The sequence below is a fragment of the Moesziomyces antarcticus genome (assembly GCF_000747765.1).
Source record: "Moesziomyces antarcticus DNA, scaffold: scaffold_v10014, strain JCM 10317, whole genome shotgun sequence".
NCBI lineage: Eukaryota > Fungi > Basidiomycota > Ustilaginomycetes > Ustilaginales > Ustilaginaceae > Moesziomyces > Moesziomyces antarcticus.
This window is the reverse complement of record NW_014638996.1, coordinates 442,936-456,100: the sequence shown is the minus strand read 5'-3', so window position 1 is coordinate 456,100 and position 13,165 is coordinate 442,936. Positions and strand designations below refer to the sequence as shown.

At 61.6% G+C, this 13,165-nt stretch overlaps 5 protein-coding genes and 1 non-coding gene across 6 annotated transcripts; 2 read left to right on the top strand and 4 right to left on the bottom strand.

The window, feature by feature from the left end:
- Positions 1–46: 46 nt before the first annotated feature.
- PAN0_014c5005 (argininosuccinate synthase) lies at positions 47–1,832 on the bottom strand (the record flags this gene model as incomplete). The annotated part of the gene is made up of 2 exons (XM_014799710.1): positions 47–1,278; positions 1,784–1,832. The coding sequence occupies 2 exons, from the start codon at positions 1,830–1,832 to the stop codon at positions 47–49; spliced, it is 1,281 nt and encodes a 426-aa protein (XP_014655196.1).
- Positions 1,833–2,400: 568 nt separating this feature from the next.
- On the bottom strand, positions 2,401–2,501 carry PAN0_t014c0005. Its single transcript has 2 exons — positions 2,464–2,501; positions 2,401–2,436 (listed from the first exon to the last, which is right to left on the bottom strand). It is a non-coding gene; the product is annotated as a tRNA-Val (tRNA).
- A 210-nt stretch (positions 2,502–2,711) lies between these two features.
- Positions 2,712–3,962, bottom strand: PAN0_014c5004 (phosphoglycerate kinase; the record flags this gene model as incomplete). Its single annotated transcript, XM_014799709.1, has 1 exon — positions 2,712–3,962. The coding sequence occupies one exon, from the start codon at positions 3,960–3,962 to the stop codon at positions 2,712–2,714; it is 1,251 nt and encodes a 416-aa protein (XP_014655195.1).
- A 560-nt stretch (positions 3,963–4,522) lies between these two features.
- PAN0_014d5003 (uncharacterized protein) lies at positions 4,523–6,271 on the top strand (the record flags this gene model as incomplete). The annotated part of the gene is made up of 1 exon (XM_014799708.1): positions 4,523–6,271. The coding sequence occupies one exon, from the start codon at positions 4,523–4,525 to the stop codon at positions 6,269–6,271; it is 1,749 nt and encodes a 582-aa protein (XP_014655194.1).
- Positions 6,272–6,383: 112 nt separating this feature from the next.
- PAN0_014c5002 (translation initiation factor eif-2b subunit epsilon) lies at positions 6,384–8,852 on the bottom strand (the record flags this gene model as incomplete). The annotated part of the gene is made up of 1 exon (XM_014799707.1): positions 6,384–8,852. The coding sequence occupies one exon, from the start codon at positions 8,850–8,852 to the stop codon at positions 6,384–6,386; it is 2,469 nt and encodes an 822-aa protein (XP_014655193.1).
- Positions 8,853–9,298: 446 nt separating this feature from the next.
- Positions 9,299–13,045, top strand: PAN0_014d5001 (uncharacterized protein; the record flags this gene model as incomplete). The annotated part of the gene is made up of 1 exon (XM_014799706.1): positions 9,299–13,045. One exon carries the CDS (start codon positions 9,299–9,301, stop codon positions 13,043–13,045), a length of 3,747 nt encoding a protein of 1,248 aa, XP_014655192.1.
- Between the last annotated feature and the right edge of the window lie 120 nt (positions 13,046–13,165).

Below are 13,165 nucleotides of genomic sequence, written 5' to 3'. Positions count from 1 at the left end.
ACAGGCCAAGTCGGGAGGAAAGCTGATCTTGGCGAAAGGGGAAGACCTACTTGCGGATGGCGTAAGCGGTCTGGCGATCGGAGCCGGCCTGGCCGCGCTCGGTCAAGCCGAGACCGTATCGGCGCAGCCTGATGGCCTGGACGGTGATGAAGCCGCTGGTGGCAGCCGAGTCGAAGCCACCCTGCTCGTCCATGGAGGTGAACTTCTCGTCGTAGAGGAGCTCCTCGGAGCTGCGGCCCTCGACGATGACGTTGCCCTTGTAGAGCTTGAGCTTGACCTGGCCGTTGACGGTCTTTTGCGACTGCGGGATGCAGGATCGGACGAACTCGCACTCGGGCGAGAAGAAGAAGCCGTAGTAGAGCTGCTCGGAGAACTTGGTGGTGATGACCTGGTCGCGGATTCGGCGCACCTCACGGTCGAGCGTGAGGCCCTCGAGGTCGAGATGGGCGGCACGCAGAATGGTCGCACCGGGCGACTCGTAGCAGCCGCGCGACTTGACGCCGATGAAGCGGTTCTCGACAATGTCGATACGGCCGATGCCGTGCTCGCGAGCGAGCTGGTTGAGGGTGAGGAAGACGTCGACGGGGTCGGTGTGCTCCTTGCCGGTGGAGGCGACCTTGACCTTGGAGGGGATGCCCTGCTGGAACTCAATGACGATGTTCTCGGGGGTGTCCGGGGCGGTCTCGGGGCTCTTTGTGAGCTTCCACATGTCGGCGGGCGGGGTGGTGTTGGGGTCCTCGAGGATGCCGGCCTCGTAGGAGATGTGGAAGAGGTTCTCGTCGGTGGACCAGGGCTTTGCCTTGGTCTGGGTGACGGGGATGCCCTTGGACTCTGCGTACTCGAGCAGCGCGGATCGGCCGGCGAAGCGGTTGAAGAACTCGGGGATACGCCACGGGGCGATGACCTTGATGTCGGGCTTGAGGCCGTAGAAGGCGAGCTCGAAGCGGACCTGGTCGTTGCCCTTACCGGTGCAGCCGTGCGAGACGTACTGGCAGCCGGTCTTGTCGGCGGCCTCGATCATGCCGCGAGCGATGACGGGACGGGCGAGCGAGGTGCCGAGCAGGTAGACGTCCTCGTAGATGGCGTTGGCCTGGACGGCGGGGAAGATGAGCTCCTCGATGAACTCGCGCTTGAGGTCGGCGAGGATGAAGTCCTTGGCGCCGCACTTGAGCGCCTTGGAGCGAGCGGCCTCGAAGTCCTCCTCCTGGCCGACGTCGGCCATGAAGGCGATGACGTCGTAGCCCTCATCGATGAGCCATGCGAGGATGGTGGACGTGTCTGTGTTGCGGTGCAACGCGAGGTGACGATGGCGACAGCATCAGCATCAGCAGCGATGACGACGACGACGACGACGACGACGACGACGGCGCAATGACCACGACAGCGTCGGTGTAGAGACGGCGCGGTGGGTTGCACGACGGTGATCGGTGCGTCAACGTCCGCGAAGAGGCGCCAGACGAGCCAAAAAAAATTTAATCCGAAATGGGGCCCGGGCGAAAAAAATTCGAGTCACCCGATTGGAGGGCAGAGCGAATTGGGCCGAGGCGCGGGCGAAAACGCGAAGCGGAAAGGGCAACCATCGTAACAGCCAAATGGACAAGATATCAAAGGGGACGAGATGGAGTTGAGCGTCAGTGATGGCGTCCAACGCACAAGACGGCGGCGATGCGCAGGGGCCAGCAGCGATGTGGAGCTGTCCAACATGGCCCGGATGCTGGGATTGCAGGCGGGGGGCAGGTTGACAGCTGGGGAGCGCTCCCGGAGTGGTACCCGGACTACTTACCGAGTCCACCAGAGTAGGCCAAAAGCACCTTTCCGGACTGTCCTGGCATGATTGCGAGCTGATTCGAGCCTGTGAGTGGTGTGCTTGGAGTGCTGCTTGAGCTGGAAGGTGGCTGAGCTTGAGATGGTGACGAGAGGATGCCCGTCTGGTATAGTCTAGTGTGGATGATGGTTGTAGCAAGAGGGAAAGAAGACCTGCCCAGCCCGCTCTGGCTGATAAGCGGTCTCGCCCGGGCCCAGCGCTCAAGCCAAGACCCGAGCCAGAGAGGCCCAAGCAAGCGAAAGCGAGCGCGGATTCACTGACTCGGCCTCGCCACACCTTTTGGACCGCCGCTCGCAATTCCGTTCAATTACCCAGAGAGCCGCCGCATTCCGCTCTGCGCGTCTGACTCGTTTCGCCAGCCGACCAACCACAGAGAAAAAAAAAAAAAAAAAAGAGTTTCAAGAAGAACTGACCCTCGCTTGTCTCCCCGCCGCTTCCGGCGCCACACCGCCTGCACCACCTCTCTGATGCACGCTCCGTGTCCGCCTCCTCGTCGACGCGAAGCCAAGACAGGGACCGTCTTCCTCGTCTTTTTCGCAAGTCTAGCAAAAAGGGAGCTGGCTTGGGCGGCAAAATGATTTCTGCCGGGTTCGAACCGGCGACCTCCTCCGTAAGCCCTAACGATCCGAGATCGGAATTGTTAAGGAGACGCGCTAACCAACTGCGCCAAGAAACCATCATGTCGACTAACCTTGGATATTGCTATTATAGGCGCTTTGCGCGGTTCGGAGGTTTGCGAGATATGTGTGATTGGCAAGTCACCGACCGCGCTCGTCAGGCGAACCACAGGATCGCTTCACACACTAGAAAGGCTTTCAGTGACGGGATATTTTTGCGCATTGCAGGTAGGCAGGCATGGTTACAGTCTGGCGTGTGGGCCAGGGATTCACTTCTCCGAGAGCTCCTTGACACCGGGGAGCGTCTTGCCCTCGAGCAGCTCGAGCGAAGCACCGCCGCCGGTGGAGCAGTGCGAGATGCCCTCCTCGGCACCGTACTTGGCGACCACGGTGGCAGTGTCACCACCGCCGACGATGACGGTGGAGCCGTTCTTCTCGGCCTCGAGGCAGGCGTCGAGCATGGCCTTGGAGCCGCCGGCAAAGTTGTCAAACTCAAACACACCGGCGGGGCCATTCCAGAGGATGGTCTTGGCCTTGGTGATGGTGTCGCGGAAGAGCTTGCGCGACTGCTCGCCGCAGTCGAGGCCCATCCACTCGTCGGGGATGCCCTCGGCGTCGGTGGCGGAGCCGGTCTTGGCGTTCTTGTCAAACTTGTCGGCGGTGATGTAGTCGACGGGGAAGACGAGCTCGACGTTGTTCTTCTTGGCCTTCTCCACGAGCTCGGCCACCTTGTGCGAACCGGCCTCGTCAAAGAGCGACGTGCCGATCTTGACGTTGTCGAGCGTCTTCTTGAAGGTGAACGCCATGCCACCGCAGATGATGAGCGAGTTGACCTTGTCCAGCATGTTGTCGATGAGCTGGATCTTGTCCGACACCTTGGCACCGCCGAGGATGGCGAGGAAGGGACGCTCGGGGCTCTCGAGAGCCTTGGCGAAGAACTCGAGCTCCTTCTTCATCAGGAAACCGGCGGCACGCTGGGGCAGCTGGACGCCGACCATGGACGAGTGGGCACGGTGGGCAGTGCCGAACGCGTCGTTGATGTAGACGTCGCCGAGCTTGGTGAGGCTGGCGCGGAACTCCTGCACCTTGTTGGCGTCGGCCTTGACCTTCTCGCCGGCCTCGTTGGTGCCCTTGCCCTCCTCCTCGATGTGGTAGCGGAGGTTCTCGAGCAGGAAGATCTTGCCGCCCTCGGCAGCGGCGACGGCCTGCTCGGTGGCCGAACCGACGCAGTCGGGCAGGAACTCGACGTCCTTGGAGAGGAGCTTGGAGACCTCGGCGGCGACGGGCTTGAGCGAGTACTTGGGGACGGGCTTGCCGTCGGGGCGGCCCATGTGGGACATGAGGACGACCGCCTTGGCCTGCTTCTCGATGGCGTACTTGATGGTGGGGAGCGCAGCAACGATGCGCTGGTTGTTGGTGATCTTGTCGCCGTCCATGGGGACGTTGAAGTCGACGCGGATCAGGACCTTCTTGTCCTTGAGGTCGACATCGGTGATACCAAGCTTGCTGGAGAGAGACATTGTGGAGATGCGATCGTTTATCGGGTGGGGATGGTGGAGGAGAAAGTAAGGATGAGGTGGTGACAGAAGGGAGAGAGGAAGAGGAGGCCGTGCGTCGGAAGCTTTTGGGCAGTGCACCCGCTGTGTGCCGAGTCGGGCAGCGAGCGGCTCGATCGCAACACAGCTACGGGTGCATCAACCAGCAGCGCGGAAAGATGCGAGAATTTCGCAGAAGGCGTGAAAAGCAGAGGCAGAGGCAAAGTGGAGTTGCGCACCCAACAACGCCCGGGAGACGCGAAGACCGTGCGCATACTCGCCCGATTTTTCAGCACTTATCGATGACTGCCCCTGCGTCGCCTAGATTTGTTGGGCGCAAGGGTCTACAGGGATCGCGTTTCTGAGCATGCCCGATTTTTACACATCGGCTCGGCCATGGACCCTTCGGGAGTCGGTTTCGGTGAAGCAAGTTTTTTGGCTGGCTTTGGCAGGCTTTGTCGTGCTGGAATCCTTCTTGAGCTGCTCCACCTTGTCCAGCTTATCCATTCTTCAAACTCGCCGACATTCGAGCCGCTGCTAGCACCATGTCGGACAATCCGCAGCAGCCGTCCAATACCCAGCCAGCCGGTCAGTCCGACAATGCAGCTCCCGCTGATGCGCGCGCACAGGCTGCCCCCGCACCACCGGCAGCACGACCCTTGCGAGGCATGGCTTCGATGCGAGGCGCAGCTTCGCTCCGTGGCGGCCTCGGTCGCGGCGCCTCCGTCTCTTCCAGCGCATCGATGGTGCCATCCAGATCTTCATACGCCTCGCCTGCCCCTGGTGGTGCAGCGGGTTCCGCCGGACCAGGCTCGGGCGTCCGCATGCAATTCCGTCCAGTCATGCCGCAGCGTCGTAAGGCATCCGCATCGCCAGCGCCAACATCATCGGCAGCTGCCGAATCTTCCACAGCATCGCCTCTCGCTACACCGGGCTCCACAGGCGGATCAACGAGAGGCGGTGGCCGAGGTCGCGGCCGAGGTGGCGCACGACCGCCTCGTCAACCAACGCAGATGACCGCATCGGGACCCTTTGCTCTGGGACCATCTGCCCGTCCCACCGGCAAGAAGGTCGCTCCCATCGGGCCCGGTGGATCGAGCCTCACTCCAGCACCAGGCTCCGACTCCCAGCGCAGCAGCACCACCCCTAAACCCGACCCCGACCGCGCCTCGTATCGAAACCCAGACAAGCTCAAGGACGCCGAGCAGTACTCCGACCCGGAAGATGGCGGCGTCGAGATCGTCGACATGGACGAAGTACACATCCTGGACGAGCTCGCACCGCGTGCGTTGCCGCGAGTGGCCGAGAAGGCCAGCAAGAAGGACAAACAGAAGGCCGCCGATGCGCGCCAAAAGAAGATGGACAATCGCCTCGCCAAGGACGAGCGCGACGCGGGCGCTGTTCGCGTCAAGTCCGAAGACGACGAAACCATGCCGGATCTGCAGCCAGGCGCCTCGTCGTCGTTGCATACTTCCGGCGCTTCGACCGCCATCTCGAGCGCATCGGTGTCTCCGCAGCCAGAGGAAGAGGAAGAAAGAGGCAAAACAGCTGATGCGCTCGATCTGAGCGAAAGCGAGGGCGAGGAGCTCATGGACGACCTCGTGGATGATTTCGTCTTCCATGACGATGACGATGCCAGTCCCGAGAACCGCCTCTACCTCTTCCAGTTCCCACAGCTCTTCCCCAAGTTCAAGACACCGAAGAAGTCGGATATTGCTGCAGCGGATGCGGCTGCGGCACCGGAGGCCAGCGAAGGCCAAGAATCTTCGTCCTCCAAGAGGCGCAGCGTCTCGTTTGCTGAAGGAACCACGGGTGGCGCGGGCAAAGCACGCCCGACGTCGGTCAAGGATGAAGTGGCTCCCAGCTCCGAGATTGACGATGATTCGGATGCGGCGGATTCGGAGGAAGACGACAAGAAGCGCGACACGAAGCGTGGCGGCCGATCGAGCAGCAAGGAGGGTCTGGTGGGCAAGCTCAATGTCTACCGCGATGGACGTGTGTTTTTGCACTTTGGCGAGCTGGTGATGGAGGTGACTGGTGGCTCGCAAAGCACCTTCCTCCAACAGGTGATGCTGCTTGATCCGAGCAATCGAACCGCCACGGCGCTCGGCGAACTCCACCGCAAGTTCATCGTGAGCCCAGAACTCGACTGCATGCTCAACGACATCAACCTCTACGACCAGGAACAGCTTGTCGAGCAGCAGCGAATCAAGAAAGAACAGGAGGACAAGGAGGAAGCCGACAGACTCAAGTACGGCGCCTCCGCTGCTAGCTTCAATGCCATCGGCAGGTAGTCTCGCGCGCAATTCAAGCCTTCTTTGCGCCACTCAAAACGGTCGTGCCATGTGTTCTGGGAGAATCTCTTCTGGTGCCTGAATGATTTGCATTGAGATTGTGCGCAACTTTCTACTCGTCGTCATCATCCTCCTCATCATCGTCGTCCTCATCGGAGCTCTCCTGGCTCTCGAGGATGTATCGAATGACTTCTTCGGCCGCCTTCCTAAGCTGGAGGTTCTTGTCGCCGCCAATGTCGGCGTCGGTCTTGCGGCTTAGCGGGCTCTTCCACCAGCCAACAATGTTCTCTTCCGAGATGATGTCGTCGTTGTAGAACTTCTTGAGCAGCGGAATGAAGATCTTGTAGTACTTGGGCTGCGTCGCGCAGAAGTTCTGCACGGTGGCAAGCGCCTCGATCTGATCGTCGACCGCCACGACCGAGATGAGCGGACACCACTTGTCGAGCACCGCGAGCATCTGCTTGGGCTGGTCCGGCTCGCACTTGGTGAGGATAAAGCCGATCACCGTCTTGCGCACCTCTTTGAGCGGAACGTTGGACGCCATGCGCAGCGTCTTGAGCTCGATAGCCGCATCGTCCACCGTGTGATTCTCCTCGAATGCACGCTCCAGAGAGGCAGTCGCCTCGGTGCGGAACTCGTCGAGACGCTTCACGGCCGCTTGCTTCTCGACGTTGGTCTCGCCATCGCCGATGGAAAGCATCATGGAGCCACCGAGCATTTCGTCGTCGTCGTCGTCCGACATGGAGTTGTCGGTGTGCGCTCCAGAGCCGTCGTCATCATCGTCGTCCTCCGAGTCACGACCGATGCCCACGGAGGAGATGTCCGAAAGCGTGTCGTCGAGCTCCATGTCCTCGAGGTCGGCACCCAGTCGCATGAGCCGCAAATTGTGCGAGCGCTCAATTTCGTCATCCTCGTCTTCGTCCTCGTCGCTCGCCTCGGAATCCATGTCGTCTTCAGCACGCACCGGCTTCTCGCCAAGCGCACGCCAAAGGAAGCCAACACCCTTGGCTCCGAGGTCTTTCGAGTAAGCCTCCTTCGCTGCGTTCGATGCTGACGCGCCGGTACGAATGTTGTCGTGCTGCTCGTCGTCCTCGCTGTCACTGTCAAAGTCATCGTCGGACCTCTCTTTCTTGTTACCGACCCTGCTGAAGGCGGGCAGCTCTACGTTGGGCCCGACCGTGCATCCTTCGGCAATGATGCAGCCCTTGTTCAACTTGACGCCGTCGAGGATGGTGACGCGCTCGCCGATGATGCTGCGCTCGATGGAGCAGCCGCTTCCAATCACAGAGCCGGTCCAAATATACGAGCCAGAGATGGTTGTGCGGCTGCCCACCTTGACCGAAGATCCAAGCACGGACTGGTGTAGCAATGCCTTGTCGCCAATCTCGGACTGGCTGCCGACGAGCGTGTGTGGGCCAAGTTGGCATGTGCGGCTGAGCACGACATTGTCGCCAAGGAAGCGGAGGCCCGACCTGGGGCTGTATCGTTGACCGCCTGGCAGGTAGCCGGCTGGACCAAGAGGATAGGTCCATTGACCCATGACATCTTTGGAGATGGCGTCGTAGTCGGCGGGCGACTTGACGCGCGCGGCATAGCCACGCCCGTACGTGGAGGTGCCGACGACCTCGGGGAAAGAGGAGCTGGCGATCTGGACGGCGGAAGCGGGCGGACCGGTGGGCGCGACGTGAACAAAGATCTTGCTGTCGAGAAGGTCCGAGGTGAGGATGCCGAGGACAAAGTCGCGACGGAGGGTCTGGTAGTCGAAGTTTTCGGAGAAGAGTGGTGGGACGTCGGCGGAGCAGATGTCGATGCCGCAATCGACGAGGTCGTTGCGAACGTCGACCTCGGCTGCACGTGCGAGGCTGTGGGTGGTGGCGGCAGCATCTTCGTCAAAGACTTCGAGGGGCAGGCTGGTAGTGCGGAGGCGGGGTGCTGCACGCACGGGAGCGTAGTGGACGAGCTGGGAGGTGTGAGGCTCGAGGAAGAAGAGGGAGAGGTTGCCGGGGGTGCGGATGCGGCTGCGCTTGCCGACGGGCATGGTGCAGATGGTCATGATGGCGTCCTTGTCCTTCTTCCTGCGACGCTTGTGGGCGTCGACGATGCTGGCGAGGTCCATGCTTGCGACCGAGTCTGCGTGGATGAGAATGAAGTCGGAACGGATGATCTGCTTGCTGTCGAGCTCGCGCATCACGTCACCAAGCGACTGAGCATCTGGCGTGGCGATGACGGTGATCTTAGGCAGCGAGTATCGGGCGGGCGTGGTGGCTAGGTGCTTCTTGATCCGGTCGGAGTGACGACTCGCGAGGATAAAGATCTCCTCGACTTCGGCGAGAGCGAGGTTTTCGAGCGTCCAGTCGAGCAGAGGCACATTGCAGAGAGGTAGCAAGCATGCAGGCTTGTCCGTGGTGAGCGGATCGAGGCGTTTGGAGAAGGCGTCTGCGAGCACGACGGCCTGGAGCGGCTCGCGCTGAAGGTCCTCTTCCTTGTTCTGATGCGACTTTGCTTTGGAAGAGGCGGCGGCGTTGCCAGACTTTCCGCCGCCACCGCTGCCCCCACCTTTAGCAGATGACTTGGGCGGCATGTTCGCGAGAGAGGGTGCGTAGTGTCGCCTCGGAGGTGAGTGAGCGAGGTGACGTGAGGAGTGGTGATGGTCGAAAGAGCTTGATTTGTGGCTAGCACGAGCCCACCGAGTTGGCAGAGGCGTCGAGAGCGGCGTCGGGTCCACACGTGATGCCCCTGCTCTCTCCACTCGATTTTTGCCTTTTTTTTTCTCGAGATTTTTTGGAAGAAAAGGTGCGCGAAGGATTAGCCACAACAGCTGCAGGGCACTGCGGAAGCGCTTTGTGCGGCCTGCAGTTGGTGCTCCGCTTTTTTTTCATGAATCGGCACAGGCCAGGCCAACTGCGGACGGTTGCGTTTTAGCCGCACGTCTTTCACCAACCCTACCAACTCCTCTTCCCTGCCATACCCTGATCACACCCCCGAATAGGCTCCAGGCTCTCCTTTTGGGTCTCTGTATCGCAATTGATGGCGCCCGTCAGTGCTTACGCGGCCCGCGAGGCGCGCAGACTGGCCGAGGCACAGAAGAGCTCTCCCAGACGGCCATCGGGAGCCGCGGCAAACGACAAGAATGGCAAGAGCGCTTCGACTTCCACGCCGTCTGGATCGTCACGTAGGGCTTCTTCAGGCGAACATGCTGCTTCGTCCCAGCATGTCGACTCATCGGGCGTGGAGGTGGTGATCGCGCCCTTGACAGCTTCACAGACTCTCTCGTTCGAGGCCAGCTGGCGCGCAGCTGCAGCGACACCAACCAAAGCCAGTCGTGCCGACCCTTCGCCCTCCGCCAAGCGAACGCGAAGGTCCTCGACGACTCAGCAGCCGGACTCGATTGCTGCGACGCGACCCAGGAGGAACTCGGTCGCAAGTGCCACTGAGCGAACGCCAAAGTCGACAAAGCAGACTACCAGCAGCACCACACCACAGAAGAGCACACCGGGTCGACGTGCCTCCAAGGGCGTCTCTGCGGATGCCTCGACCTCATCCACACCTGCATCCTCGAGCAAAAAGCGCAAATCGTCCGGCACATCGGCTCGGGAGCAGGCCGAAGATGAGCTGGAGCAGGCGGTGCAGCAAATCATCGACGATCTCCGAGTCGGAATGGCCGACGACAGCGACTCCGAGTCGGAACAGCCGCCGCCGCGTAAGAAACGCGCCGGACGAGCCGCGTCTGGCTCCAAATCTAAGGCGGATCATGCCGAGTCATCCAAGGCCGCATCAAAGCGCACCGCGGCCGCAGCCACGCCTTCAAAGACCACGCCAAAGAGCAAGGCAGACAAGGCAGACAAGGCAGAGACAGGGCGGGCCACTGCTGCGAAAAAGGAGAAGGCCGAGAAGGCCACTCCCACAAAGAGAGAACGGGCCAAGGCTGCGCCGAAAGCTGGCGAGAAGAGTGCCAGCAAGCAGCGATCGCTCTTTGCCTCACCAGACCAAAGCGGGATCAAAGCAGTTCGACGCTACTTTGCCGGCTCGGCCGGGAAGCATGCCAAGACCAAAGTCGGCTCTTCGGATATGCCAGTCGAGGATCCCACGACTGGATTCTTGGCATTTGCCGACGACGATTCCGACGACGCGTCTTCATCTCACGAGGACGCAGCGACTCCGCAGGCGGAAACCCAATCCGACGACTCGTCTGACGATGAGGCTGGGCAGGCAGACGCTCAAGCAGGGTCCGTTCCAAATGCACGCAGGCGAAAGCCGGAACCCAACCAAAGCCCCGCCCGCTCCAACAAGTCACAGCCCCGTCGTGCCGCACATGCAGGCGAAAGCGATGTCGAGTTTATCGACGCCGAGGCAGAGGCTACACCAGCTCTGCCCCGCGATGCCCTACTGGACGCCGTCCCCTACTCCCACTTCGAGGCCGTGCTTGACGGGCAGACGCCAAACACGATCGTCAAGGAGAACAAGAAGCGTTCCAAGGAGGCGCTCTATTTCGGCCTCCGACACGACGAGACGCTCTCGTTGCTTGGAATCGGATGCGTCCGCGTGCTCCGAGGATGCGTTCAGATCGGCGGCGCAGTCCTCTCCACCTCGACCGACGGCTTCCAATCCGCCAAGGTGCATGCGCCAATCTGTCACGCGCTTCCCGTGCTCAGATGCGTCCCACCCGCGCGCCTTCCAGGACACAAGGCATCTCCCACAGACGCATCTCAAAGCGAGGACACCCATGACGCCGAGGCGGCTCGTCTCTTCGCTCAGCCTTTCGACGCCATCATCAAGCTCACACCGCTGACGTCGCCCATCACCGCGCTGGGTCAGGTTTGCCCGATCGGCGGCCTCGCCACGCCGTTCTCGGCTCCTCCCAATCTCGAGCTCGGCACTCTTCACCAGCTCGCCACCATCAAGGTGCTTCTCGCCCCCGATGTTGACCAGCTTGCCAACAGACAAAAGAGGCTCACTAGCTCCGGCGCCTACCCCACAGCGGGCCTCAGCGCGACCTACATCCCTCACGCATGGCAGAATGCGCTGCATCGCCTGGCTTCATCGGCGCTTTCGGCTGCCCAGCATCCGCAGGAGGAATCCGTCGTCGCCCTCATTCGCGGCAATCGCAAGGTGGGAAAGAGCACTTTGAGCCGCATGGCCCTCGAGCGTATCCTCTCGCTCGGCAGCAACATCGGCGGCGCAGTCGCCTACCTCGAGCTCGACCTCGGCCAAACCGACTTTGGTCCGCCGGGCATGGTAGCCTTGCATGTTTTCAAGCGCGAGGACGCCTCTCTCGATGATCAAGGTACAGGCCAGACAGCTGGCGAGCATGCCACATCTGGCACAGGTCCTGCTCAGAGCACCGAGAACGGCGACAAGCAAGTTGCTCGAGGCGCCTGCGTCACACTGGGTCCAGGCTGGTGTCAGCCTCGCGTTCCTGTTCGTGCTCACTTTGTCGGTGATGTGACGCCGCGCGATGACCCGGAGAGCTACGTCGCGGCCGTGCACGATCTCATCGAATACTTCCGCACCCACATTCAGCCTGGTCAGGCCGATGCCACTGGCACGCAGCAACGCGTGCCGCTCGTCATCAACACGCAGGGCTGGATCAAGGGGCTTGGCGCCGACCTCGCCGCCAGGCTCGAGCCGCTGCTGCGCCCCACGCACATCTTGGACGTGATCCCGCGCGGATCGGCCGGCATCGTACCTGCACCCTTCCGTGGCGCACGTTGGCTCGACGTCGATGGCGCCATCCTCGGTGCAGGTCCCGAGATCGCCGCACTCGAGAGCGTTTCGCAGCTCGAATTTGGCGCTCCTGGTCCAGCAGACGCCGAGCAGAGCAGCCAGCCAGGCGTCGGTGCGGGCACAACGGAACAGACCGGCACAGGCGATGGTGGCGCGACTCCTCCTCGCTATGTCACCGAAGTGGCTTCCAAGCTCGCGCCTACCGAGGCTCGATTGCTCAACCTGATGAGCTACCTGTATGCTCAGGGGCTCGCTCCAGCGTCGGCCGCCCAGGCGGCAGTGCGTGGAACGTGGAACTTTACCGAGCCGCTGGTGCATCGACCTCCGCTTGTGGTCGACGTGGACGGAGGGCTCAAGGCCGGTATCCGTGTGCTTGCGCTGGGCTCTTCCGTGCCGGACAGCCTGAAGCTCATGGCGATCAATGCGTCCATTGTGGCGATCATCGTGACGGATTCTGACAGCGGTGCGGCTGACGACGAGGTGGCTGTGGACGCAGCGCAGAAGGACGGCGGGATGGTCAACACGTGGAAGCGGGCTTTCCACCGAGCTGCGCGCATCGTGCATTCGGGCAAGCGTCTCGGCACGCGCTGCGTGGGACTTGGCATCGTGCGCTCGATCGATGTGGATGCGGGTCACATCCACTTGCTCACCCCTGTGGATCCCGAGTTCCTGGGTGAGCTGAAGCTCGAGTCAGGAGCAGGACGAGCCATGGGCATCGTCAAGGGTGCAATTGAGCTGCCCGTCTGGGCGTCGCTCGACCTTGAAGCGATCCGCGAGGCGCGCGAGAGCCGACTCAACGTCGTCCCTGCCCTCGGCCGTCCGGATGCAGCTGAGGATGCTGAGCGTGGAGAGACGCAGGCGTCGGACGAGCCGCTGCTTGCAGGCATGCCCAGAAACCAGGTGCCGTACCTCGAGTGGCCGCACGTCGCCAACCTTGCGCGTCTCAACACCAAGTCGCACCGCGACGCCGCAACCGACGCGCCGCTCCAGCTGGGATCAGAGAAACGACGTGTGCGCCGCAACCTCATGCGCAAAAGCCAGTTTGCTTGATCCCTCGTTCGCTTCATCCAACGACGCGGCTGTAGTTGTTTCTGCATTTGCTTTTACTGTTCTTGTCATGTTCAACGTAGCATGCTGCTCTCAATTCTGCGAGACTTGTATAAGCTTGAA